The 27,317-nt window shown below is 40.5% G+C and overlaps 2 protein-coding genes across 4 annotated transcripts; one reads left to right on the top strand and one right to left on the bottom strand.

Annotated features, from left to right (window-relative positions):
- Nucleotides 1–3,206: 3,206 nt before the first annotated feature.
- pank1b (pantothenate kinase 1b) lies at nucleotides 3,207–17,143 on the bottom strand. Of its 3 annotated transcripts, none has more exons than XM_035752329.2 (7): nucleotides 16,994–17,143; nucleotides 10,224–10,570; nucleotides 9,644–9,903; nucleotides 8,913–9,089; nucleotides 8,698–8,821; nucleotides 7,319–7,444; nucleotides 3,207–4,987 (listed from the first exon to the last, which is right to left on the bottom strand). In XM_035752329.2, exons 2-7 carry the CDS (start codon nucleotides 10,551–10,553, stop codon nucleotides 4,928–4,930), a joined length of 1,077 nt encoding a protein of 358 aa, XP_035608222.1. In that variant the 5' UTR covers nucleotides 10,554–10,570; nucleotides 16,994–17,143; the 3' UTR covers nucleotides 3,207–4,927. The 3 variants fall into 3 exon arrangements, with proteins under 3 accessions (XP_035608222.1, XP_035608204.1, XP_035608212.1); XM_035752311.2 differs by lacking the exon at nucleotides 16,994–17,143 and adding an exon at nucleotides 14,413–14,879; XM_035752319.2 differs by lacking the exon at nucleotides 16,994–17,143 and adding an exon at nucleotides 13,412–13,669.
- Nucleotides 15,079–20,050, top strand: LOC118368326 (5-hydroxytryptamine receptor 7-like). The gene is made up of 2 exons (XM_035752350.2): nucleotides 15,079–17,231; nucleotides 17,889–20,050. Exons 1-2 carry the CDS (start codon nucleotides 16,750–16,752, stop codon nucleotides 18,643–18,645), a joined length of 1,239 nt encoding a protein of 412 aa, XP_035608243.1. The 5' UTR covers nucleotides 15,079–16,749; the 3' UTR covers nucleotides 18,646–20,050.
- The last annotated feature ends 7,267 nt before the right edge of the window (nucleotides 20,051–27,317 follow it).

Below are 27,317 nucleotides of genomic sequence, written 5' to 3'. Positions count from 1 at the left end.
CCACCGCTTTCATTTTGTAAGGCCTGCGAGTTAACATTATGTACAAGCAACCGGTATGGTTATATCCTCCTAATATGTCTTTAGGACCATTAATGGTTCGATTTATTTCGAAATCATGTGAATACAGTACGCCATTTTTTATACATAATTTTGTGGAACAGAATAATCTCCTTAAATGAAAACAAACAACAAGGGCTCATATTGATTTACATTTTGCATAATTCAAACATTTTTACCAGATGTTTTGTTTAATCAACAGAGCCACAATACGTATGTAACGTGAAAACACAGGAGTGTCTTTACCAATGTAGGCTATCTGCATGGTATGTCAAGATGGATTGCAAAAGATACATTCTCAGATCCATTCTCTAAATACTCATAGCTGAAGCAGAGTTAACCCGTTCAAATTTTCATTCCCAAACAACCCCACATACTGTATAACACCTTAATTCATCTTAGTACTTGTTACAAACAATAAGATAGCACATTCCTTAGCCCCCAAATTCCTGTGGGAGGGGGCTGTAATAGTCATGTTTTGACATACAGGGAAAAACAAAAGGAAACGTCATTCTTTTAGTAAATACTTTATTACACAATGGGTGTGCAAATGCTCAACAAAAAAAGGTTTCAAGAGGCTCTCAGGCACACGCAGACCTCTCCAACACAAAAACACACCTGCACACACGTGCGCACACACAGGCTTGGGAAGGTTACTTTCTAAATGTAGTCCGTTACAGTTACTAGTTACCCAAACTCAGTAACGGAATCTGATTACTTTCAGTTACTTTTGGAGTACTTTCCCCTTAAGAGGCATTAGAAGAAGACAAAAAGGATACATCATAAGCATTTGGTGTGTTATCATAGTGGTCTCTGACTTGTGGTCAGACTCGCTCAGGTGGAACAAACTTAAACTTGCACCCTTTTTCATTGCTCATTTGAATGTCATTGAGAAAACAGAAAGCTATAATTTTTTTTTTCCAAAACTCCTTTCTGAATTTAAAAGTAATCCAATAAGTAATCATCCAGTTTCTCAAAAGTATCTGTAATCTGATTACAATATTTTTGCTGGTAACGTAACTGATTACAGTTACAGATTTGTTTGTAATCAGATTACATGTAACTGATTGCATGTAATCAGTTACTCCCCAACCCCACGGGTGCACACACACATCATAAAACACTGTTGACATAACGTGCCACACCCAAAAGGATCACTCACTCCATAACATAACAAAGTGAAGTCAGAACAAAATGGAGGCTGGACAAATGGAGGTTTCAGTGGTCAATCAGAGGTTATGCCTAGTCTCTATAATCAAAGGCATCCCATGACATTTGGAAGTTAAAGTGGTCGCTCAGGGTCGTACAAAGTCCATGTGCAAGTCTCTGATATACAGTTCAGTGAGTACGCTATACGTAGCAATATACAGAGCCTAGTGAAAGTCTACACACCCCTTGCACAGTTTTTACATTTTGCTGCCTTCAGTGTTTATGTAAAAAATTATTAATTTTGATTTTTCTCCTACTGATCTACACAACCTACTCCACAAAAAAATATATACATTTTCTAAATTAATACTAAATAAGAAAACAAAGGTCTTTTGACTGCGTAGGTCTTCACACTCCAGATTTCATAATTGGTGGAAGCACTTTTAGCAGCAATTACAGTGAATCAGTTTGAATTAGATTCCACCAACTTTGCACAACTTTTAGGGCAACATACGTGTATTTTCATTGTTTTTGTCAATATTGCTCAAGCTCAGTCAGTTTTGTTGGGAGTCATTGATGGACAGCGATATTAGAGAAGATTTAAGTCAGCACTGAGACTAGACCACTAAGGAACACCCAGCACCTCTTGGAAAGACATTCTGGTGTGTCTTTTGCATACAAATTTGTACAACTGTCCCAAAAAATAAAACTCTATCCCAGGGTTAGGTTTTCAAAAGACTGAGGTAGGTTTTGCTCTAACTTTTTACATGGGCTTTGCTCCTTTCATATTTCTTTTGATCCTGACAAACTCTGATTTTCTAATATATTTAAGGCAGCATTGAGACTGGACCACTCAGAAACACTCAACTCTTGGAAAGCCATTCTAGTGTTTCAAGTTTCTTTGATCCTGACAAACTCCCCCGTCACTGTCAGTGATATTCCCATAATATGATGCTGCCACTATAAAGACCATATTCAATATAGTGTTCTAACTACCATACTTGACCATTCCCTATACCCATCATGAGGTTGCTACAACCTAGCCTACGAATGAACATTTATAATGTAGGTGTGCATGTCAAGAAACAAATTGGAGTAGTCAAAGTGAAACCAGTGACACATTCAATACTGCCTTGCTCACTCTTGCCTGCATCTAGCTGATCTGGGGTGTAATCATAAGGTGGCTTGGAGTTATTTCTTAACCTCCCCCGACAGGTAGCCTAGTGATTACAGCGTTGGGCCAGTAACCTAGCAAGGTTGCTAGATCAAATCCACATGCTGACAAGGTAAAAATCTGTCATTCTGCCTCTGAACAAGGCAGTAGGCCGTCATTGTAAATAAGAATTTGTTCTTAACTGCCTAGTTAAATAAAGGTTACATTATGCTTGTATAAAAATGTATCCCAGACATGCTCATAAATCTCATCGGTAGCTGAGGTTCAATCATTGTTTGACATTCAATATCCAACTGAGGGACCTTATACAGACAGGGGGAGTTGTTATTCAATCACAAGAACCACTACTTTTGCAAACAGATGGATCTCATTCAACAAATTGTAATTTTTTCATTCAAGTATTTGCTCCTAAAAGTATTTTAGATGTGTGAGGATCTTTACAATCAAGACTTCTTCATTTTTAAAAATTAATTTCAGAAAATGTCAAATGTTTCTTTCACTTTGAAAATGTGAAGTAGATAAAAAATGCAAATCATAATCAAATGTATTGGTCACATACACATATTTACCAGATACTACTGCGGGTGAAACTAAATGCTTGTGTAGATCCGTGGGAGAACGTCTCAACGTAATCTCTTTATAGTTTGAAGTTTAAGGAGGCAAAGTGTGAAAGCAGTGCAAGAGTCTGTAGACTTTGACTAGGCACTGTACGCGTCACGAAATACTGTACCTTCTTCACTAAGCAAGTGTTATAGGCACAACGGGAAAAGGCGGTACATCAGGATGTGAATGCAACAAACTCAACATCTCATCAGGTTAGACAAAACAGTTTAGAGAACAGTTTTAATGACGACAATGAAGCACAGCTGAATATATAGCAAGGCCCAGGTCAGTAATCCAGTTCAATCAGGTTCTGAGTTACATATATTATTATTCGCCATGTTCTATACAGTAATAAAGCATAAAGCACATTTGACCATCTGTCCTAATTTACAGCTGAAAACTCCCCACAGGTTGCATTGGGATTAAAAATAAAAATGTATGATGTTAGCTAAGTCAGTCTGGGTATGAGTCCAAGATGGCAACATATTCCCTATATAGTGCAATACTTTTGACCAAAATCATGGGCCCTGGTCAAAAGTAGTGCACTACATAGGGAATAGGGTGCCATTTTAGACGCAGCCTGGGTGTATCGTTTGGATGAGGAGGATGGTCACGGGACCCTCTGAAGAGGGCAGGAAGGCAGAAGGGTATGCAGCACACGGCGGTTCACAGGCCAGCTATGCAGTTTCACTTGAAACCAAAACGCCATCATGAAATGTCATGAAATTTAACCAAGAGATACCGTAGGAGAATCAAATCTCCTTTCGACTAGAGTACTCAATACAGTACATCCAAAACATATTCAATTACAATCATAAAACACATACTGATTATTACAGGTAGGAAGTCAGGCATAAATGGACACCCACTTTGATGAGAATGAAAACAGAACTGTAGAATTAACTCGTTTTTAGAACTCTTAAAAAGTTCCTTCGTGTAAAGGTTTGGAATCTCATGACTCACAAAGGACACTTTGTATCGCACCTGCTAGGCTAGTCCATGTCAGTGAGTAGGCTTTTCTGAGTAACATCTACTTTGTGAAGTTTCTAAGGATCATTTAGTACTGAATGCTTGGTCCCAAAGTTATCAGTTTCCTTAAAACAGTGACAGAATTATAAGGCATGGAACAGGGAAGGAGAGACAGAAGTGAATGCAGAGGAAGGATTTGGGGAACTGGTCATTCCACTGCTACTGATAAAAAAATATCCATTATGTAAAATGTTCTTTGAGGTATTGCAGCGTATTATTTCACAAAATCAACCCGCAACATTTGATGTCCAATTTAGCTACTGCTTAATGGTCAAAATTTCACAAATTGGCCAAACCACAGATGATGGGTTGACAGAAGCAGTTGATATAGTAACTGCTTACTATTCCCATGTACAGTAGGATAATACATTTGATTGTATCTCAAATCATATCACAGAACAATGGGTTAGGATGATTGATTAGGAAAAAAAAAAGTGTGAAGGCTAGTTGAAAGCTAATGCTCCTAATTTAAAGATCAATTTAGCTACTTACATCTTGTAAAAATAAAATAACAAATATGGTCCCAAAACACACATACTATCAGGGACCAGTAGCGTTTGGCTTAAGCACACAATATACAGTTAGGGCTTTTATAAACAGGAAGTACCACACATGTTTACTTTAAAGTGGCAAACAAAATGCCAACCTCATCTCCTCCAGCCTGTATTCATAATATTAAAAATCTGTTTTCTAAAACATCAGCAGACGAGGAGGAGGATAATTAGCAGAACCTCTTAAAACAGTTATACTATTCAAATGGCTTTTCCCCATTTTGGCCAGTCAGTGGCTTTTCCACCATTTTGGCCAGTCAGTGGCTTTTCCACCATTTTGGCCAGTCAGTGGCTTTTCCGGAACTGTAGAGCAGCAGCATCTTGTGGTGAGAGTTAGGGTTTCGTCTGCATCCGTCTGTCTGTCTTAAAGGTCGTCCGTCATTTTCAGTAGCTCCAGGAAGGCACCGACGGCCCCGAAATAACCCTGAAAAACACAGAGGGCTCAGGTCAGTTCATTATCTGATCAGGTATTTGACCAGGATATTATCATCAGCAACCTTGAGATTCCTGCTCAGCACCCAATTGTAACCTATCCAAACATACGCAGATGATCTGTTGTTTAACCTTTTCATGGTACAATTAGGAGACTAAAACAACAAGTGTGCTGCTTGCATAAATTAAACGTAATTATTTTCACACATACTATCCTCTCTGCACGCATTCTGACCTTTGAACTGAAGCATGGGGAAACGTGCCAGCCAGGTATTCGTTTGGGGTGGATAGCAGAAATGGATGTGTCTACAGATACGCCATATTATAACCTTGACTTAATTCCCTCATAATTCCATCTCCTTTAAGCGCAAAGAAAGCAGGTTTGAAGTGGGAAAACAAACTTTTCCCCCCCGATATAAGTAACAGCATTCTCCATGTACTGTAATTTACAAATTGATAAGAACTATTGATAAGAAAGTAATCCGTTCAGATAAGCGGATTGTAAATATAAATTATAATTGTTTCAGATCAACATTTTCTTATGGTCGCTGGAGACAAATGTGAAGCCAGTCAGCAAACTGAAAAGCACAGTCAACATAAGATGCTGTGATGTTATGCAGAATTTTTACTGTACGGCCTATTAGCTTGCAGGGACAAAACTTGGGAGACGAACTCCAAATGGGTAGCCTTGCAGGGACAAAACTTGGGAGACGCACCCCAAATGGGTAGCCTACTGCAGCCTAGTTCACGTGATCACAGGGCATCGACATGAACAATGTTGCGCCAAATTGAACCTTTGTACACTCTCAAATGTTTAATTATATTATCTGTTTTCCATTTGTAGCCTATCACGTTAAATATTAGCCACTATCGGTAGCCACCGTCAGTAATACCCACATACCACATGAGGTTGGTTGTTCCTTAATTGGGGAAGACGAGCTCATAGTAATGGCTGGAATGGAATGGTAATCGATCTAATCAAACAAATGATTTCCATGTGTTTGATACCATTCCATTCACTCCATTCTAGCCGTCCTCCCCTCAGCAGCCTCCTGTGCCACATGCATTTATAACTGTCACTTAATGTTAGTTTCAATTTGTAGCCTACATTTTTGCATCCTTCCATTCCATCATTAGTTGACCTTTCTTTCCTCTGTCGGGTCTGTGTGGTTGTTCATGAGAGTCACTAGCAATAGTGCACCATATTAGGCTAACGTATTACATGTTGTGCAATCATTTGGGACATGTAGCCTATTGGAATCATTATGGAACACATACCACAAGGTTCACGAGGACTGGACCGTTGTCATCACAGTTCCATGATTAGTGAGGATTAGAGTAGATTTATAGAACTATTCTTCAACCCCTATTCTACACTTTTTTCACCATCCAATATTTAATGGATTAAACAATTGAATATGGAAAGTTTTAGGAAGAATCAAACTGTATTTTTGATTCACCAATATATTTTGCGCATACAGTTTTTTTTATTACTCATAAATACTTTACGAACCCTGAATATTCTACAAGATCAGAGTATTTTTGCATCTACAAAATTGCTGCGGAAACAGAGACGAATATACATATATTTAGATGGCTTTCTTTCATTGATCTCTAATATTCTGAACCATTCTTTCAATTTATTCTTCTGAGTCTTGAGAAAAATCTAATTAAAGATAATCCATATTTAAAGGGACGGCTTTAGGCAGATGGACTGAAAACCCTATGGAATGAAAACTCCAAAATAAAATCTATTGGCCAGCAAGTTGAAGGGTTTTTAGCGGGCATAAGGGAGCCACACCCGCAAAGCGTGTTAGACACCTGCACAATGTCAGTCTTAATACTACTGAGCCAAGCCATAAGACTGCTGAACAATTAATCAAATGGCCATCCATACCAACACATTGTCACTTTAACCCGACCTACATGTACAAATTACCTCGACTAACCTGTCGCACATTGACTCGGTACCGGTACCCCTGCATATAGCCTCGTTATTTTTATTGTGTTACTTTTTTATTTGGTTTATTTAGTAAATATTTTCTTAACTCTATTTCTTGAACTGCCTGGGTGGTTAAGGGCTTGTAAGTAATCATTTCACGGTAAGGTGAACGAACACCTGTTGTATTCGGCGCATTTGAAGTGCTTAAATAAAAACGTGTAAAAAAAGCATAGATTTCCTCAGTCTGAATCGGCCCCTTCGAGCATAGAAACATCCCTCACACTACACATACGTTATAATAACATTGTGAAGTGACTCAGTGACACTGCCCTTAGATCAACGCATTCCAATGAGCATATGACCATATCGCAAACTACTTACCTCATGCTCTAAGAAGAGAGCTTTTAATTGTCCTTTGGACCAAAAATCCATGGCATAAGCAAGCAGCTTCGTTGACACAGTATTGATTCTCAGGAAATTCCCAACAAACACCACTCTCTCAATTTTCTGAAAGACAACATTGAACCATTTGTAAACTGTTTCACAAAGCAAGATGGAATGAGATATTTTCAAAGTAAGATATGTCCACAAAAATATTTGTTTGAAGACCTTGTGCTTGCTCTCAGATTAATAACATAGATGGGTGTCTGACTGCCATCTAGGGCTCCCAAGTGGCACAGCGGTCTAAGGCCCTGCATCTCAGTGCTAGAGGTATCCCTACAAACCCTGGTTCGATCCTGGGCTGTTTCATAACCGGCCATGATTGGGATCCCAAAGGGCAGCGCACTATTGGCCCAGCGTCGTCCGGGTTAGGGTTTGGCCCGGGTAGGCCATCGTAAAATAATAATCTGTTCTTAACTGACTTGCCTAGTTAAATAAAATGATTAAGATGAAATAGGGGAGAAAACCTGCAGCAGCAGTAGAATCAATCTTAAGCTTCAGTGACTCAGCAGCAGGGGAGAGAAAGGTTGAGCAGCAGCCAATAACGAACGGCTCAACTTCTGTTAATTACATAGTTACGGGGCTGCCAGAATGACAAGACTACTCATTCTAAATAACAATCCACCAAAGCAAAAAGGTGGTGCACTGTGCAGGGAAGTCGTAAGACTTCCTCCAATTCATACACTGTTCTCTACATGCATAAGTAGCTAGAAAGCTGAATCAAATGTACACTTGTGTACATTGCACTCAAAACATTACAATGGGGTTGCTCAAACCTCATTGGTTTGAATGGTGTCGGCAATTTTATCTTGTATCCTATTGAACTTAACATGAAATGAGCTATTTAGAGCACCATATACTGTAGGTAGAGAAGATCATAAAGAACAAGGCTATGTCAAAAAGTACATTTTGACAAAAATGTAGATAGAAACTTATAGTCCCAAGCTCTTGATTTGTGTCAGAAAGCTTACTGTTGTTGTTCTGTGTGCTTTGATAGCCCTGTACAATGCTGCTTGATCTCCATGCCACAAGGCAACACTGTAAAGAAGCTGAAAGCACACAGAGTCCATTCCCATCATCCATCACACTGGCTGTCCACTTCACTCCTTTGTTTTATGATGAAAGAAAATAACTTTGTGAGAACTTGAACCCTTCTGTCACACCCCAGTGTGCTACGGGTAACTAACAAAATAAAAGAAACACCAACAAAGTGTTTCCATTATTCTTTTCAGTTACGTGTATCGTCACACTATTAGAATGACTCAACGAAGTCAAACGGAATTTGATTGCTGATGTGACAACAACCTTTGCCTTTGTACCTCATTAACCGCACACATACGAGCAATAGAGCCAATGTTGTTGGTGATGGTGACGAGAGTGGCTCGGGCTAGGTCCTCCTTACTGATGCTGTCACGCTTCTCCTTGCTCATCATATGACCAAAACTGCAATACATTAACAAATTGGGTTAGTTTCCATAATACTCTGTTTTCAAAGCATACGTTTACTTGAGGTATTAGTTAACTTAAACTTCACCTAGATGCAACAGTAGACCCCTGGAGACCGAAGCGTTCATAGTCTCCTCCGTAGATGTCCTTCACCAGTTTGTCCACGTTGCTGCTGTCCCCCTTCGCCGCCATTTCCAGGGCCTCCTCAAATGTCTCGCAGCCAGTCAGCAAGCAGCATAGGCCTAGGAACGTCCCACCTCCCAAACTGTGAGGGACAGGCAATTATGTGAGCTTCTACTCTATGGGTTGTGTACATCTGTTTAGCTTGCAGAAAACAACCCACTGGGCACAGACATAATTTCTACATCTAGTTTTGGTTTACATTTGGTTGAGTTGTCAACTAATGTGAATTCAACGTGAAAACAAAACAAAAAAATGGCACTGTGTCATTGGATTTAGGTAGAAGTTTGGTGAAAAAACAAAATTCTAACTTTGATTACTTTTTTCAAATCCATGCATTTTTCCACTTTGATTCAACGTTAAATAAGATTATATAAAAACATTGAATTTTTTGTTGAAATTACATGGAAACAACATTGATTCAACCAGTTTTTTCACAGTTGTTTTATTATATTTGTCTACGTTAGGAACCATGGTAACTTATCTACACTCAAAACATGAATACATCGAATACAGAAGGATGCGAGCAAAGGTATTGTGACAGAACTGTGTTATCAGATCAAATACATACAGCTATCATGACATTGAATGACACGATTACCTTGGTTTACCTAGAAGCAACAGATTACATTTGTTTACCTGGTGCCTGTGACCCGTTTGTAGTTGTCCTTCGAATAGACTGCCAGCATGCTGACGCCTGAGCCAATGTTTACCAACAACATGGGGAAGGGGTTGTCAAGGCAACACGTTTTCTTGACACAGTTCTCACTCTCGGGGTCAGAGGGGTTCTCGAAAAAGTAGCACTCTGGATGGCCATTGAACCCTACTGAGTCCACATAGAGAAGACCCTGGATAAGACAGTCCAGTTCATCCAGCTTCTGGAGCTTTAGGTTGGCGATCTGGGAGATGGAAAGCAGAAGATGTATAAGACTATAGGGCAGGAGAAGAAACTGGAGTGGTTTTGATATGCAATGGTAACTGCTCCAACTTTGAGCATGAGCTGTCTGTAACTAGACCAGGCGAGTCTGAACCAACCACATACATCAACTCTCATCTAATCACATGAGAAACCATGTTGCCTTCAATGATCATGCCATGCAATCTTTAACTGACTAATGACACATGTAATAACATGCAATAAACAAATACACATCGTATGTCACTATCAGTCAGCCTCCCTGTCTGACAACACCCAAAAGTTCTTCCAACCATCACACACCGTCCTAAAGTCGTCCTCAAACTTGTAGGCTCCTCCGCCGGTGGCACAGAGTGTGGTGTGCAGGCTGGAGAAGTTCTTATCTCGGCCCATCTGGATGAAGCCCAGCATGTCCTGGGTGGGGAAGCGGATGAAGTGCAGGTTGCCCTTCCGGCCGCACATGGTTAGGTTCTTGAGCTCCAGGTGGACGTCGCGGATGCCCGTGTTGCCGTAGGCCACGTTGGAGGTCAGGAAGTGGCGGATGCTCTTCAGGCTCTCCACCTCCTCCTCCTCCGCCGTGAAGTCCTTGGGCTCGAAGTAGACCAGCTTCACCAGAGTGCCGCCGATGTCCATCCCAAACCAGGGGAAGGCTGGAATAGAAAACAAAAGAGATGAATTGGAGCTTAGTCACCTTTGTCTGGAGAAAAGTACTGTTTAGCTCTTTAGAAGTTATGCTAAATTATCTTTCAACAAATGGATACACAAGCTCTCAAAACAGAGGGCTCTAGTGTTCAGTCTATGTCACAACTAAGCTATTGCTCCATATAGGTCAGGCCTACCAATCAACCGTGCAGACCTATGTTGCATTTTCTAACTTGATTTCATTGAAGACGAAACCATCATGTCATACTATGCACACATCATGTCTTCTTATAAGCGATCACTGACATGTTCCTCTCTTTTTTGGAGAGAGGGAGCAAGGGAGGGAGAGGGGAGGAAGGGAGAGGAGAGGAGAGGAGAGGAAGGGGGTCCTCAAATTCACAGCAGTGTGTTCATTCTGCAACAAAAGCTGAGGGCTTTGTTGCCATGGAAACACCAGCATGGAGAGAAGATTGCCTGGAGAGTCTGCCCAACCCTCAATTTACTACTGATTGTACAGTACAATGAATACTGTATGTAGTCAATACACAGGCAGGCAAACTGGTTCCTTCCCCCTGGCTTTTCAATCAATAGCACTTCATTTGACAGAGGGGTGTAAAGTCCCTTATGGCTCATTCCACAAACCAGACTGGTTACATTCAACTCTGTGCAACGCTACAGAAAAACTGTAACCAAAAGACATTCTTGGGTGCTTAAAATAGTCCAATTTGAGATGTAATTGTTGATATCAGTGGTGTAATGGTGGTGGGTTCGACAATCAATTTCTAGTATATACTCTGGAATCTTTACTGACTTAATCACCCGATTTCAATACATCAGTCAGTGGTGCTACAGACAGATCTTGCTTTGCAATGATTTCACAGTAATTTTACAGAGGAGGTATTTGACTGAATGTTTCCATTTATGCCACTCCTCAGTTAATGTCTGAGCCCAGTCTCAATTGCTTTCATGAGCTTTTTCTCTCACTGCCCTGAGTTTAAGACAAGGGTTTAGCTATCTTGGAATTAACATTTCCAATAACTTTATTTTCTGATTTCTTCTTAACTTTTTGAAACATAAGAAATAGAGCAATGACATTTCCAAAAACCTTTGAGGAATAGCAACTTGCTTAACTTTCTTCATAAGTCTATAGTTAAAGAAAAAATGACAGTTAATTAAGACATTTATTCTTAACAAGGTTTTGTGAATCGGGGGCCCAGGGCTGTAACCAGGGCCCAGATTCACAAAACACTTCTTACGTAAAAACGTTAGAAAGTTCCTAAGAAACAAAACAAAGTTAATTAGTTTGTGAGTTCAATTCCTCAACAATATCTTAAGATTTTATGATTTTCTTACAACCTCAAATATCTCTTACAAATCTTCTTGAGATGTGTGTTGCTAGGCAACCATTTTAGCTAGCTATCTAGCTAGTAATGGCAATCATACTAGCATATGTCTTACTGAGATTACTGTTCTAAAACATGTTCTTGCGTTTAAAATAATCCATGCTGAAATTTACAGATGAAGTATATGAGTGAATTAAACATGTTCAATTGCTTTCATTAGCTTTTTCTCTCACTGCCCTGAGTTTAAGACAAGGGTTTAGCTATCTTGGAATTAACAACATTTCCAATAACTTATTTTCAAGAATCTGTTTTCTTCTTAACTTTTTGCTTAAGGAGAAACATAAGAAATAGTGCAAGTACATTTCCAAGAACCTTTTTGAGGAATAGCAACTTTGCTTATCTTTCTTCATAAGTCTATAGTTAAGGAAAAAATAACAGTTAAGAATAAATGTTTTCCTCAGAAGGATTTGTGAATCTGGGCCCTGGAGGCCAGGGCATCGTGACTGGCAGCACTTATAGGTGAAAGGTGTGTTTATTCCCACACCCAGAGAGCAAAGTTCTCAGCAGCTAGTCAGAGTAGAGCCTAACAGTAGCCTAACATTAATGTGCAACAAAAGTCAAGGATTTAACACCATATATTTTCATAGTTGAGTGACTGGCACAGCATAACTCCATTTGCTATTCAGCTTGTTGCATATAAGGGGAACTACCAATAAGCCGACATCAGGAAAGCATATTATGCTTATTCGATTGATCATACTGGAGGGCAGAGGAGGCTGGAGGGAGGAGCTATAGGAGTACAGGCTCCAAACAGACAGCTTCTATTATATCATTGAATAGTAGTGATTGTGAACAAGAGCTGCAAGTTGATAAAATGCACTTGGCATGAAGACAAATACACATGTTTTCCCTCCAGCAGAGGAGGCTGGTGGGAGGAGCTATAGGAGGACGGGCTCATTGTAATGGCTGTAATGGAATAATTGGAACGATATCAAACGGATCAAACATATGGAAACCACGATCGACTGTTCCATTGATTCCATTCCAGCCATTACAATGAGCCCGTCCTCCTATAGCTCCTCCCACCAGCCTCCTCTGCTGGAGGGAAAACATGTGTATTTGTCTTCATGCCAAGTGCATTTTATCAACTTGCAGCTCTTGTTCACAATCACTACTATTCAATGATATAATAGAAGCTGTCTGTTTGGATTCCAGACATATTTGAACAGTGCCCAGAGGAACAAAGTCAAGCCAGCATAGTGTAGCAACTTCTTGGACTAATGGTTGAGCTGCATGCATTCACCACACAGATAATAAACCAGCCAAATCGTTCCTGAAGCACGCCCAAAGTGTATAGCATTGCAGTATTCAAGAAATTAGGAAAATTGCGGTTTGTCCGCTGAGATTTGATTCAGCCAAGGTAGCAAGAGATGTTAATATGCAAATAAAAGTAAGTAAATAAGTACATTTCAGCCCTTTAAAATACAATACAGTAGAAACTCTTACCTGGTTTTTTAACAATAAGCTTCATTGTGATCCTCAGGTCAAAGTGCTTATGGTCAAAGAAACTTCAATCCAAGACTTGGGCTATAAGTAGTAGTATCACTCAATCAGCCCTATTGCATTGTGGCATAATGTCGTCGCAGCAATAAAGCAGGCTACACTTAACTGACATGGTGAGTGACAAACTTGTTTTACAGTGTTATAATGGAAACAGAGAAACATACTGTGCTGTTAAAGCTGGCTGCTCTGTTATAGTTTCTTCAGCCAACCCCCCTTATTAAGCAAGTACTGTCGGCTGATTGGTCAAAGGGAGTTGGCTCTCATATCAGCAGCGATTTCAGCACACCTCCTGACTTTGAAACGACCAATGAAACGGTTCAACGGATAACATCAAAGATCTCACAATAGCAAGGGGGGAGGGAGGATACACCTCATGTTCTATTACCGGGAGTGTTACATTGTGTCAAACAATATGATCGTAGTATTAGTATATGATAAACATGTTTATAAACAATACAGAATTACTTATTTATGGTTCTTGATTCTTATTATTTGTGCATTTCTTAGAAATATCTAGAATGTACTTTGAGGATACAGGAATAGGCCTTCAAATGATTTCTCCACAGACATAGGCCGAGATGCCGATTACTCGTTACAGAAGCAGTATACATTGGGGAATTGGGCGGTTAGGCTTGCTTGTTGACATTCTTGGCAAATCTTTAACACAAAGCGATATTCTATCATGCAGCAGCAAGTCTGACTGGTTCATTGTTTCATGAGAAGAGACATGCCCCCATAGAAAATCTTGGCGATCTTCACTTTCGATGTTTAATATCGGAAACACCGAATTATGTGCAATCAATGCATTGACAGAAAACCCTGCTGTGCTTGACATTTATGAGAGGATGCTTAGAAAGTGTAGGCAGACTTGACAGAATGTGTACAGCCGACATGACAGTTAGCATTGAGGCTGAAACATTGTATTCAAATTGTATTCTACTTACGCGGTCTACTCTTTTTGTCAGAATCCACTCTTCTTCTGAGTCTACAGCGCTTTGGAGGCGAACCATTATTATGGACTTCTTCCTGGAACTGAAGATCGTGGAAATGTTCAATTCCAGTATGTCCACTACCACCAGCAGCACTACTACTACTACTACTACTACAACACCCGCCACTGGTACTGGTTCCATTTGAACACAAGGCACTGCAGCTCCCGTTGCCAGTTTGTGTAGGATGGAATCCATTTGTCAAACCATTATCTTGGCAAACGCCTGTTCTTTTCTGATCCGATGCTTTGCCATTAGCGTTATCCATTTTTTGGGGCGCAGGGAAAGCACTAGCGGGCAGTTTCAGACAATTGATCCGCTTTCCTCCGCGATGTTTCTTCAAAAGGACCGATGTCAGGCTATTTGGTAAATATCTATTGCGACAGAAAATAATGATGGCCCTTGGGTCGAAGTGGATAGTGGAACAATGCAACAACTGCTAGGACGTTCGGCTGAGGTCACTGTCGTTCATTTTGCTTCTTCATGCTCATCTCCTGCAGCAGCTTCGGAGTTAAACAGCCGGCAGTCTACGTCATTGTACATTCTGTTTCGTAGATCCTCCAAATAATTACATTTTTAAACTTCTCTTATTGCCATCTCCCATGGTCCAAATCAGTTGAAGTTACACATGAACTGACTGGGCAAAATGGACAGTTTATTAGCCTACTGTGTAATTATCTTGTAGTGTAGTTTATCAACAACTGGGCAAATTAATTGCATTGTTACACTGTAGGGCTAATAGGAACAATGTAACACGTATCATTACAATAGGCAACATTGTAGTCTACCTACAAGTAGGCTTAATAATTATATCGGTTACCCAGAAGCAAAACTCTCGCGAAAATATAATCTGTCCAAGCGAGATTAGCCTAATAAGGACACAGGGGTTTTCCAGTTTAAAAAAATCTAAAACATAAATAGACAAAATAGCTAGCCCACATTTCTGAAGTCTTTAAATTGGCAATCCGCAGACAATAACAATTAACAAAGCCTGTTTCCACCCGTTATATCAAAATTATAGTTTTAACCATGGTATGAGGCTATACAGTATTTGTTTAGATTTAATTTGTTTACAAACATTGGAGTATAACCATCTTATATTTTGGGTTCTGATGGAGTATGACAGTTTAACTAAATTAATTAGGCATTTCTAAATTATATTCTCCAAGAATCAATGGGTAGGCCTATATCATTCATTTATAAATCCCCCAAAAATGTATGCCGCAACTACAGATTGCCACTTTAAGATTACGTCCATTGTCATGTAAATATATCAATCCTAAATATAATAAAATCACTATTTGACAGTGTGAAAAAATGTGGATATTGTAAAAACATTTTGACCTATAATAAAGCCTCAGGATGGCGCCAAAGTGCATAAATCTGATACTCTCGCGATCTCTCTCAATTAAATTAAATTCAAGGGGCTTTGTTGGCATGGGAAACATATGTTTACATTGCCAAAGCAAGTGAAATGGATAAAGAAAGGTGAAATAAACAATAAAAAGTCAACAGTTAACAGTAAATAATCTCTCTCTCCCCCTCTCTCACACACATGCACACAAACACTAGCTACAATTGGTAAAATAATGGCAACAAGGTGTTGCTCCGTTCTAAAAACCCCAATAAAATGTAAACTTCTGTGATATGCATATGCTTTATATTTATAGAATAATTTCCAACTAGACTGTTTGTCACTAGTTAGCACAGCCACAAAGTCAAAATTGTCTATATCCCAAAAATTCATGGTCTTAATTTAAGGTTTGTGTTAGGCATACGGTTAGCTGTGTGGATAAGGTTGGGGTTAAGGTTAGGTTAAACATCTGATTATAAGAAGAGAAATTGCAGAAATAGACGGGGTTTAGCCATAATTATGACTTTGTGGCGACGATTAACTAGGCTAGCCTACCCCTCTGCGGGTTCTTCTGACGTCATCCCGGTATATTTCCCTCCAGTCTAGCCGATACAACATTTCCAGAGTTCTTTGCTGCGCTAGCCACTCGTGCGATGGTCACCATTGAACCGCCTTACATTTTACAATGTATCACAAACCAAGCTTGTTAACCGGAGTCTGTTTATCCTATTAATTTACTCTATCCCATTAACCTGCTGCCTTGGCGACGCTGCATGGATAAGGGTACTACAGGGACTGGTAATTTGGTGAAATTATGGAAAAGACTAATGAATCAATGAAGTTGGGGGGAATAATCATTGTGCATTGATGGATTCCCAATGCATTATTAATAACGGATTAATATATAAGAATGGAACCAATTAAATCTTATTAATCTCATGAGATCATCTTTGACCAAAGACCTGATGAAGGAACTTGCCAGGACCAGTATGACTACAGCGGAGATGGATCTGCGTCTGCTGAGGGCGCACCAAACAACCACTGCAACTTTGCCAATTCTGAGCCCCACGGAAAATGACACGACATGCGGGATGCAGATTCTCAGCCACGGGAATGTGGAGAAGGTTCTTATCGGAGGAGTTCTCACTGTGCTCACTTTGCTCACCATTTGCGGTAACTTACTTGTGGTGATATCCGTGTGCTTTGTGAAGAAGCTGAAGCAGCCCTCCAATTATCTCATCGTCTCCCTGGCGGTCGCGGACCTGTCTATAGCCGTTGCGGTGATGCCTTTTGTCAGCATCACGGACCTCATCGGGGGACAGTGGATCTTCGGACAGGTGTTCTGCAACGTTTTTATTGCCATGGACGTGATGTGTTGCACTGCATCAATCATGACCCTGTGTGTAATAAGCATAGACAGGTGAGTCAAATGTTCTTTTTTTTGTCTTCCCCCAAACCATTATTTATCCAGGTTAGTCTCATAAGAAAAGTCAACAGCAATTAGCACCAATGAACAGACTTATGTCTTTTTTATTCAACCATTCAGGAAACACTGAGAATGGATTATTGTATCTATACCAACCCTGTCAACCCTATACCAGGGGTGGCCAACCCTCCTCCTCTTAAGTTTCTGGGCTGGGGGAAGGTGCAGGTTTTTACTGTAGCCCTGCTCTAACACACCTGCTTCTAATCAGCTGCTCATCAGGTCCTTGATTAGCATAATCAGGTGCGCTAGAGAAGGGCTGGAGCAAAAGCCTGCACTGCAGCAGGAAGATGGTTGGCCACCCTTTTATCTACAGTAGACCAGGGGTATTCAACTCTTGCCCTACGAGGTCCAAAGCCTGCTGGTTTTCTGGTCTACCTGATAAATAATTGCACCCACCTGGTGTCCCAGGTAAGTCCGTCCCTGATTAGAGGGAACTGGCTTCACTGTGTTCTTTCATTGTTTCCCTCTAATCAGCTTCAAGGTCCATAGTTGAGTTTGAGGAATCTATACTATCCTGTGATTATTTTGTCAATCATATTACTTCCATCGGAGACTTCTCAATATTTAAAACAAATCTCTTTGCCGTTACAGGTACCTAGGCATAACTAAACCCTTGACCTACCCTGTGCGACAGAGTGGGAGATGCATGGCCAAAATAGTTCTGTCTGTGTGGCTGCTGTCGGCCTCCATTACCCTTCCCCCGTTGTTCGGCTGGGCCCAGAACGTCAACGACGACAAGGTGTGTCTAATCAGCCAGGACGTGGGCTACACTATCTATTCCACCGCCGTCGCGTTCTACATCCCCATGTCGGTGATGTTGATGATGTACTACAACATCTACCGAGCGGCCAAGGTGAGTGCCGCCAAGCACACCATCCTAGGCTTCCCCAAGGTGGAGGACGAATGTAACAGTGTTGACTGCGTGGCCGCGGCCTTTAAGCTCCAGAAGGAGGTAGAGGAGTGCGCCAGTTTCTCTCGTCTGCTGAAGAACGACAGGAAGAACATCTCCATCTTCAAACGGGAACAGAAGGCGGCCGCCACCCTGGGCATCGTGGTGGGGGCCTTCTCCGTCTGTTGGCTGCCCTTCTTCCTTCTGTCCACGGCCAGGCCCTTCATCTGCGGGCCAGAGTGTAGCTGCGTTCCCCTCTGGGTGGAGAGGTTCCTGCTCTGGCTGGGCTACGCCAACTCCCTCATCAACCCCTTCATCTACGCCTTCTTCAACAGGGACCTGAGGACCACCTACCGTAACATCCTACTCTGTAGGTACAGGAACATCAACCGCAAACTCTCCGCCGCCAGCATGCACGAGGCCCTCAAACTGGCTGAGAGACCAGATCTGGTGATCTAGCTAGAACAGTGTTTCTTAAACTTCTCGTTTCACTCACAGAGACCGGCAAGCTATGGTTTGGATGAAAAATTGTATTTGACATTTGACTAAATTGAGGCAGATAACCGTCTGGACCAGTCAGCAAACATTGCTCTAGACTGAGGAATCCAATTCAGTTCACGAGTAGAGGAAGGCTATATAAATGTATAGAAAATAACTGTTATTATTGTTCACACCTGGCACACACAAGAACATTAGCTCCACATTTTGTTAGGTTATTGGGACAGACCCAAACCAAGCGTCAGATTACAATCTTGCCTCAATCAATTATTTTCAATCGAGTGTTCTGATAGGCATTCTGAATGGCTGTTCTTCTGCATTTTAGAGCACACTGTCAGAAATGAAATGTTAGATGACGGTGAAATGCAGAGAACATTTTTGGGGCACACTCTGATGTATTGGATGAGAGGACAAATAATAGGCTAATGGCTGTGGTAGGACGAATGACGCCGTCGTGTTATTTTGTTAGATATATCACTGTGCATTTGGTACTTGAAATTTAAAATCACACTCGATGCATAAAGTTTGTGTGAGAAATGTATTTAAAAAAATAATAAGAAGAAACATTTTAAAGTTCAACAATATGCACCACAGATGGTGAGCCATGGTTCCAGTTATGTATATTGAGTAACAGGAAAATTAATTGTTTTATGGTGTGTTCAATGAACCACCTTCGAAACCATTTGTGCAATTGTAATTATTATGTGTAGAATTTAGACCAATCAGTCATGCAACACAATTATGTTCGTAACATATGTATATGTGCTTGACAGTTGGTCATATGGACATATTTCGTCAAATGTACCATGCACTTTAGAGCGTAACTAGTTTTGAGCCTTCAGCAGGGCACTTAACCCTAATTGCTCCTGTAAGTCGCTCTGGAGCATCTGCTAAATGACTCAAATGTACATGTTGATTTGTTAAGGACTGGGATTAACCCTTCATTGTACAGCACATACTGTGAATATATTTGATCAATGTATTACTATTTGATCAGTCATTAAGCTAGGCCTTTTTCAAGTATACTGAAATATTCAATGTTGAATGTATATTCAAGTATATTGTAGAGAAAAACCTTATGTTGATAGGGATGACATTGGCCAAGGTTGACTAGGGTGAATAGTGGTACATACATGTTTGATTGTAATTGTTTTGATTTGTTCATTTATTCCAGATGTTTTTATTTTTTTTATTTAAATAGCATATCTGAGAACGAGAAGGAACAGGTTGTACAGTATGTAGGAACATTATATATTTTTAGTAGTAGTTCTTGTTCTACCTTAAAGTTTTGCGTTACATTATTGATAAAATCTAACAATTAGAAATGTTTATATTTTACGTCAAAATACACTAGGTCAACACATCATGCTACAACTCTAAATTGTGTTAATTTGACAGTGACGTGCTAGACTCTGTGCTTGTTTCATGCCAAAGCTCAGTCAAACACCGGAGTAAATGTTGAAGCACCAAAAGGAACACAATGTACTAGAAGAGACCAGAGGATCATAGATGATCACATGCTTTCATTTGGAAACATGCTGGGCTGGCCTCAACAGGGGGGATCAGTATTATTATTATAACCAAGGCATTAATTGTCTTGCTAGGGGGGAGGCACTTGACATCAGGGACCCACAGCTTCCACGTGAGTCATTGCATCTGAAGCAATTAGCTTGGCTATTCCTTTGAAGTGGTATTTGTTTTGAGGTGTGAATCATAGACCAGCGAGGTATAGTATTTGTATTATCTTGTGGTTAAATCTAAAACGTTCCTCTTGTGCACCCTGTGGATCAGCAACAAAAAAAAGCAATTAGGATTTAGACAAATCTGCTGTAAGGGAGGATTTTGGATCGCTCCATTCTCCCGTGCTAAGATGTGAACAGAGCTACCATTGAAACACATAGAACCTTACAACAACTATGGCATCATGATGAGGCCGTGGAACTGAAAGATATTACCACAACTCGAAAACCACATGAGAGAACTATTAAAGCCATTTACATAGTTTTCCAAAGAAAGACTCAAGGAAAAAGTAATGGGATTGCATGAGGACTGACAAAAATACAGCAATAGAAGTTGAAGCCCCTACAATGAATCTGCCTCTGATAATAAGCAGGCTTTGCACACTCTCCGGCCTTTTATTGCCAAAGCAGACATCAGGGAGTGTCCTCTCTGAGTAAATTAAATGTATATCCGGCTACAGTGACGGTCGCATCACTGAGTCAGTCAGGATAATGGAACCAGGGCGTACAAACGATGACCTTGAGGTTTCTCGTCCTTCGGGTTCCTAGATGCACTCTAACCATAAATCAGAGATTCTGACACCTCTGAATTACCCTTTCAAATGGATCGTCCTCTTAAATTACTCAACGATATGTCCTTTTCAATGACCCAACGCTAACCTGACCAGTTCTGAAAAGAGAAGGAAAGCCACAGAATTGAGCTGAGGATACAGGTTGTTTCCATTTGTGCCTCTTTAAGGGGTAATTCTCAGTGATAATGGGTGGGTGGGAGTACTGGATGGACATTGCATTCCTGAGAAATTGCTCTACCTGGTGGGTCCTTGTTTAAAAAAAAACTTTTGCTAATAATTACCCCAATGATGAACACTTTTAAAGACCCCTAAATGTTGAATTAGGGTGGTCCACAGTCCACACTCTGAATCAGTTTATCTATAAAATCCCAGAATGTTATAGACTGGTTTATTTAAAACTGGTTTATTTATGTATTATTCCCCTGGGTACAATTGGAAATAATTCCTTTGTCTTGTCAGAGTAAACCAGGAGTTCTCATTGCAATATACTTAATAGATTGTCCATTAAATACTTGTAATAATTGTATCTGTGATTATAATCCCTCAAATGGCATGGTCACGTTCCCTGAAATGTACCTCATCTCTCTTTCACTAAAATGAATGTAACACTTTTGGTGTATGGACAGACATCCAAAGAATGAAAGTGGCTTTTAAACCTCCTAGTCAATAGCAAATTCAAGGTATTGTAACTTCTCTTGCTATGAAATATCCACTGAAATTAATGGACACTGTGACAGGAGAGCGTACAACTCTGAACCGTGTGTCTTACATATGAAACCCACACGAAAAAGATGTTCACTGAAGACCTTGAGAATATTTGAAAGGACAGATTCAACTCTGAGGCTGTGGGATGAGAATTGGCCTGCTTGTGGAAACGTGGCCTGGGTGTTTACGTCCAGATAGGGCTCCGGCACACTGAATAATCCACCGCAGATAAATTACATCTGTATATTCATAGGCAAGCTGTTTAAACTCCAATGTTTATAATACACTGTACATTGGCTGATTTTCTTGTCACATTTCATTTAAAACTTCACCTACAGCATATGGCTCCACCTTTTGAATCTGCGCACATGCAGATTTTCAGCACAGATATGCACACTCAAGGTATAATTGCAGTATGACAAATGGCATACCATGAAACAGCACGTCAAATGAAATCCTCTCTGTGGGGAAAAATAACATGATATTGCTCATTACTGTCTCCACGCTGGAATTTCCTGCCATCTTTCTAATTTACCTTTCCACAGGCAGCGTCACAAAATCCTGTTCCAAGTGTAGACTATTTATTGCTCTAACTGCGTAGCCTAGTGGTTAGAGTGTTGGACTAGTAACCGGAAGTTTGCGAGTTCAAACCCCCGAGCTGACAAGGTACAAATCTGTCGTTCTGCCCCTGAACAGACAGTTAACCCACTGTTCCCGGTCCGTCATTGAAAATAAGAATATGTTCTTAACTGACTTGCCTGGTTAAATAAAGGTACAATTTAAAAAATAGGCATCCTAATGAATCAATATTCTAATTAGAATTAAGAATTGGATTTAAAGCTAACAATTAATACAGGGGAAGTTGGGGTTTAACTTGAATAAAAAGCCCTTGGAAGCCTGGTGCATGGACTTCCTGAAGCAGCGTCTGCTTTAATGATTTATAAACAGTATACATTAGAGTGACACACAGGGAGCGCTGTTTTGAAGTCACCACGCCTCTTTTTACGACTCCTCCACCATTGTAAAAAAAATAATTTTGGAAGCCTCCAGAAAGGCGTTTATTAATGTATACATTTGTTTTTTCTACTTGTATTATATTAAAGACACCTTAATGCATACGTTTAAATTATATTATGTGAGCTTAACATACAAATAAATAAAAAATATAGAAAGATTTTCCTAAAAATAGAATTTCTGGAGCGTGTTAATATTAATGTCCCCACTACAACAACAAAAATACTTAAATACATTTAATTTTGTCTTGAAAACATTTAATTGAAATACTGTAGATTTCCATTCATTCCAATGGAGGACTGCTCCAACTGGGGAGTGCCAAAGTATGACAGATAGGTAGTTTCAAAGTCTCTCATTGGCCAATACATAGCATAAGCAATCTAGTGTTTATATACTGTACATCATTGGTCTACTCCCCTCCACCCCTGGTGGGTGAGCTAAACATGGGCAGACCCTGGTTCTCAGAGACAAAGCAATTTCAGGTCCAGCAAATCATAGTCCTGTGGAATATTCCCCCTGTGCATTTAAACAAGCAGGTGTCTGTATTAACAGACCACCACTATCAGAGTTCTGACACACGAATTGGACATGTGAGCTCACCAAAGACTCTTTTAGCTCAAGAAAGAGGATGGTGACACTGTTTGTGGGGATCGGCAGATAGAGGGTGTAGGCTACATGCTACCAGTCATCATCATCATTAACATTGGATCAGTGTAGCAACACCTTCTGTGAACCGTGAGCAACATGCACTGGGGGGAGAAACATTGAGATACATTGCATTCTGAAAGTATTCAGACCCCTTTCTTTTTCCACATTTTGTTACGTTACAGCCTTATTATAAAATGGCTTAAATTGTTTTTCTCCTCTTCAATCTACACACAATACCCCATAATGACAAAGCGAAAACAGGTTTTTATCAATTTTAGCAAATATATAAAATTAAAAAAACAGAAATATCTTATTGACATAAGTATTCAGACCCTTTGCTATGAGACTCTAAATAGAGCTCAGGTGCATCCTGTTTCCATTTATCATCCTTGAGATGTTTCTATGACTTGATTGGAGTCCACCTGTGGTAAATTCAATTGATTGGACATGATTTGGAAAGGCACACACCTGTCTATATAATGTCCCACAGTTGACAGTGAATGTCTGAGCAAAAACAAAGACATGAGGTCAAAGGAATTGTCCGTAGAGCTCAGAGACAAGATTGTGTCGAGGCAAAGATCTGGGGAAGGGTACCAAAACATTTCTGCAGCATTGATGGTCCCCGAGAACACAGTGGCCTCCATTACTCTTAATTGGAAGAATCTTAGAACCGCCTAGACTCTTCCTAAAGCTTGCCGCCCGGCCAAACGAAGTAATCGGAGGAGAAGGGCCTTGGTCAGGGAGGTGAAGGACTCTCAGACCATGAGAAGTGACTCTCAGACAATGAGAAATAATATTATCTAGTCTGATGACACCAAGAAAAAAAAGTGAAATATCACATTTACATAAGTAGTCATGCCCTTTATTCAGTACTTTGTTGAAGCACCTTTGGCAGCATTTACAGCCTTGAAGTCTTCTTGGGTATGAGGCTACAAGCATGGCACACCTGTATTTGGGGAGTTTCTCCTGTTCTTCTCTGCAGATCCTCTCAAGCTCTGTCAGGTTGGTTGGGGAGCGTTGCTGCACAGCTATTTTCAGGTCTCTCCAGAGATGTTCATTCGGGTTCAAGTCCAGGCTCTGGCTGGGCCACTCAAGGGCATTCAGAGGCTTGTCCCGAAGCCACTCCTTTGTTGTCTTGGCTGTGTGCTATGGGTTGTTGTCCTGTTGGAAGGTGAACCTTCACCCCAGTCTGAGGTCCTGAGCGCTCTGGAGCGGGCTTTCATCAAGGATCTCTCCGTTCATCTTTGCCTCGATCCCGACTAGTCTCCCAGTCCCTGCAGCTGAAAAACATCCACACAGCATGTTGCTTCCACCACCATGCATCACCATAGGGATAGTGCCAGGTTTCCTCCAGACGTGATGCTTGGCATTCAGGCCAAAGAGTTATGCATAGGTATGCACGCTCAAGTTTTTCACAATAAAAAATATTTTGCATCTTCAAAGTGGTAGGCATGTTGTGTAAATCAAATGATACAACCCCCCCAAAAAAAGATTTTAATTCCAGGTTGTAAGGCAACAAAATAGGAAAAATGCCAAGGGGGTGAATACTTTTGCAAGCCACTGTATATTACAGGCGGCCGGTGGCACCTTAATTTGGGAGAACGGGTTCATAGTAATAGCTGGTATGGAATTAATGGAATGGTATCAAACATATGATTTCCATTTGTTTGATACCATTTCATTCACTCCATTTCTCCACTCCATTTCATTCATTCCAGACATTATCATGAGCAGTCCTCCCATCAGCAGCCTCCTGTGATTAATACAACTCAAATGGAGGAAAATCATCCAAGTGTCTCTAGACCTTAATATGTCCTTAAATGACACAACATGTCTGAAACCTCCCAGGCCTCTTTGTGACTGTCCATCTGTCCAGTGCCTTACTGCCACCCTCTGTCCTCTGCCCTGAGGGGTCATGTCATTAGTGTCAGACTGGGAGGGATATCTGAGAGAAACTTTGACAGTAGGCAGGTTTCTATTGACCCAGGTTTATGTGAAGAAATGGAATGGAACCAGCAGATATGAGACATTTTCTAAAGATCAACAACATTTTTATCCTGTTTGACAGGGTTGGATGATTGTTATTTTGTCGAGCTTTTCTTGATTTCTTTCTTCATCTTTATCCAGGGATCCCGAGAAGCGCAGCGGTCTAAGGCACTGCATCTCAGTGATTGGGAGTCCCATAGTGCGGCGCACAATTGGCCCAGCGTTGTCCGGGTTTGGCCGGTGTAGGCCGTCAATGTAAATATGAATTTGTTCTCAACTGACTTGCCTAGTTAAATTAAGGTTAAATAAATAAACAATTGCGACAAATGATGATGGAAACTGTGTTTTTCGAATAAATGATGATTGCCGAATCATTTGAGGGGCACGTAATGTCATGCATAACTATGAAACTCCACTCCTCATTTAATTTGAAACGCCTACTTCGTACAAAATAAAAAATGCAAACTATAAAAATAATGTTTCTTTGCAGGACAAGGATTGTCTTGACTTTCAATAATGCCCTGCTTTTCTGGTTGGATGGATACAAGCTTCACCATCCACTTATTTCCGATCTACAGGAGTGCAAGTTTCACCATGGCGATACATTCAGGTACATGGGAAGTATTAGAATATGGATTCTATCCATTCTGGCTTTCTCGAGCTTCCTGAGACATAAAACAGATAGGTGGGAGGGGATACAGGCTGTAGCCAATTTATTTACGCGCAATTTGCCTAAATGGCTAACGGAAACGCTTCAACCACTACATTTTTATTTGACACTAGTTTGTTTTTCTCTCGGTGAGATACCATTACGTACAGCTGTTTTTAAATGCACCCTAGCATGCCATTGTCGCATCTATTTTCTTTGCGATCCTTCTAAATGTCTACGAAAAAACGAGTGCACAAGTTAATGGAAACCTAGCTGTGATTAATTCCAGAGGACAAAAGTTAGAGATAAACGGCTGACAGCAATTTAAAAAGAAAATATCCTTGGTGGTTTATGCTACTCTCGTCTGCTGAAGGTAATGCACTCAGCACATCTGGAATTCATCCGCATTGAATTAATCACACTTGGAACCATCGCTTAAAAAAAAATGTAGGCGTGAACAGGATTAATTTGATGATTTATTGAAATGCACAAGGGACTGCTAGACTAGTTGAAAAAGCCATATTTGTGATGAGTCCAATAGGACAACTAATTTAACCCTATTCAGACAGAGAGCATAACTACATGCACTCTTCCAAGATAATAATTTCCTCCAGGCAATAGCATGCCAATTCAACGTCAAAATGCTCAGCAGTGGTAGGTATTCAGGCATTAATTCATATCAGATGGCATGATCAGCTGATAGCCTATTTAAATTATAGGTCCTTCAACTTCTTCAAGGTGTTTGTTGGACAGCAGAGATCACAGTTCTAATTATCCCATCTTGTCACTCTGGTTTCTGGACAGCCCCATCAACTGAGACACTGCAGGCTACCGAGACCAAATATATATATTCAATTACGAGCTCTACTATTCTATATTTCATAACCAATACATTTTTTTTTACCACAATGAAATTGCCGGTAAAATGTACGTATCAAATCTAGACAGTAAATGCATAAAATGTAATAGAAAGTAGCACTTCCTTATCACTTTAATGAGGAAACTTGGTGAACCAGAGTTCCTCCACACAGCATACAGCAAGCAGCCTGTTCTCACACATCCCTGTGGAATCCTAATCAGACTGCGGACAACAGCGTGGCAAGGTTGTTACAGACCCCTCCCCCCAGTGTCCAATTCCACCTTAACAAATTCCGATCTTGACCGCATAACCGCTGACCCACTAGCAGAGATGCAACAAATGCCTCAACAAAAACATTAATCAGTGTGGTGGGGCACCTGTGCTTTGCCGTGCTCCGTCTGACTGTGAGCCTTGTTTGAATATCAGGCGACCTAATTTGGACTCAACATGCATCCTCAGGG

The sequence above is a fragment of the Oncorhynchus keta genome, chromosome 3 (assembly GCF_023373465.1).
Source record: "Oncorhynchus keta strain PuntledgeMale-10-30-2019 chromosome 3, Oket_V2, whole genome shotgun sequence".
Lineage (NCBI taxonomy): Eukaryota > Metazoa > Chordata > Actinopteri > Salmoniformes > Salmonidae > Oncorhynchus > Oncorhynchus keta.
Note: the sequence above shows the minus strand (reverse complement) of the source record. Positions and strands in the feature narration are given on the sequence as shown.

Coding starts and splice junctions, on each gene's coding strand:
- LOC118368326 (XM_035752350.2), top strand. CDS start 16,750: ATGAGATCATCTTTGACCAAAGACCTGATGAAGGAACTTGCCAGGACC. Junction 17,232..17,888: donor TGTGTAATAAGCATAGACAG/GTGAGTCAAATG, acceptor TTGCCGTTACAG/GTACCTAGGCATAACTAAAC.
- pank1b (XM_035752311.2), bottom strand. CDS start 14,725: ATGGATAACGCTAATGGCAAAGCATCGGATCAGAAAAGAACAGGCGTT. Junction 9,904..10,223: donor TTGAGGACGACTTTAGGACG/GTGTGTGATGGT, acceptor TCCATCTCCCAG/ATCGCCAACCTAAAGCTCCA. Junction 7,445..8,697: donor GTATGTGTGCGGTTAATGAG/GTACAAAGGCAA, acceptor GTTGTCTTTCAG/AAAATTGAGAGAGTGGTGTT.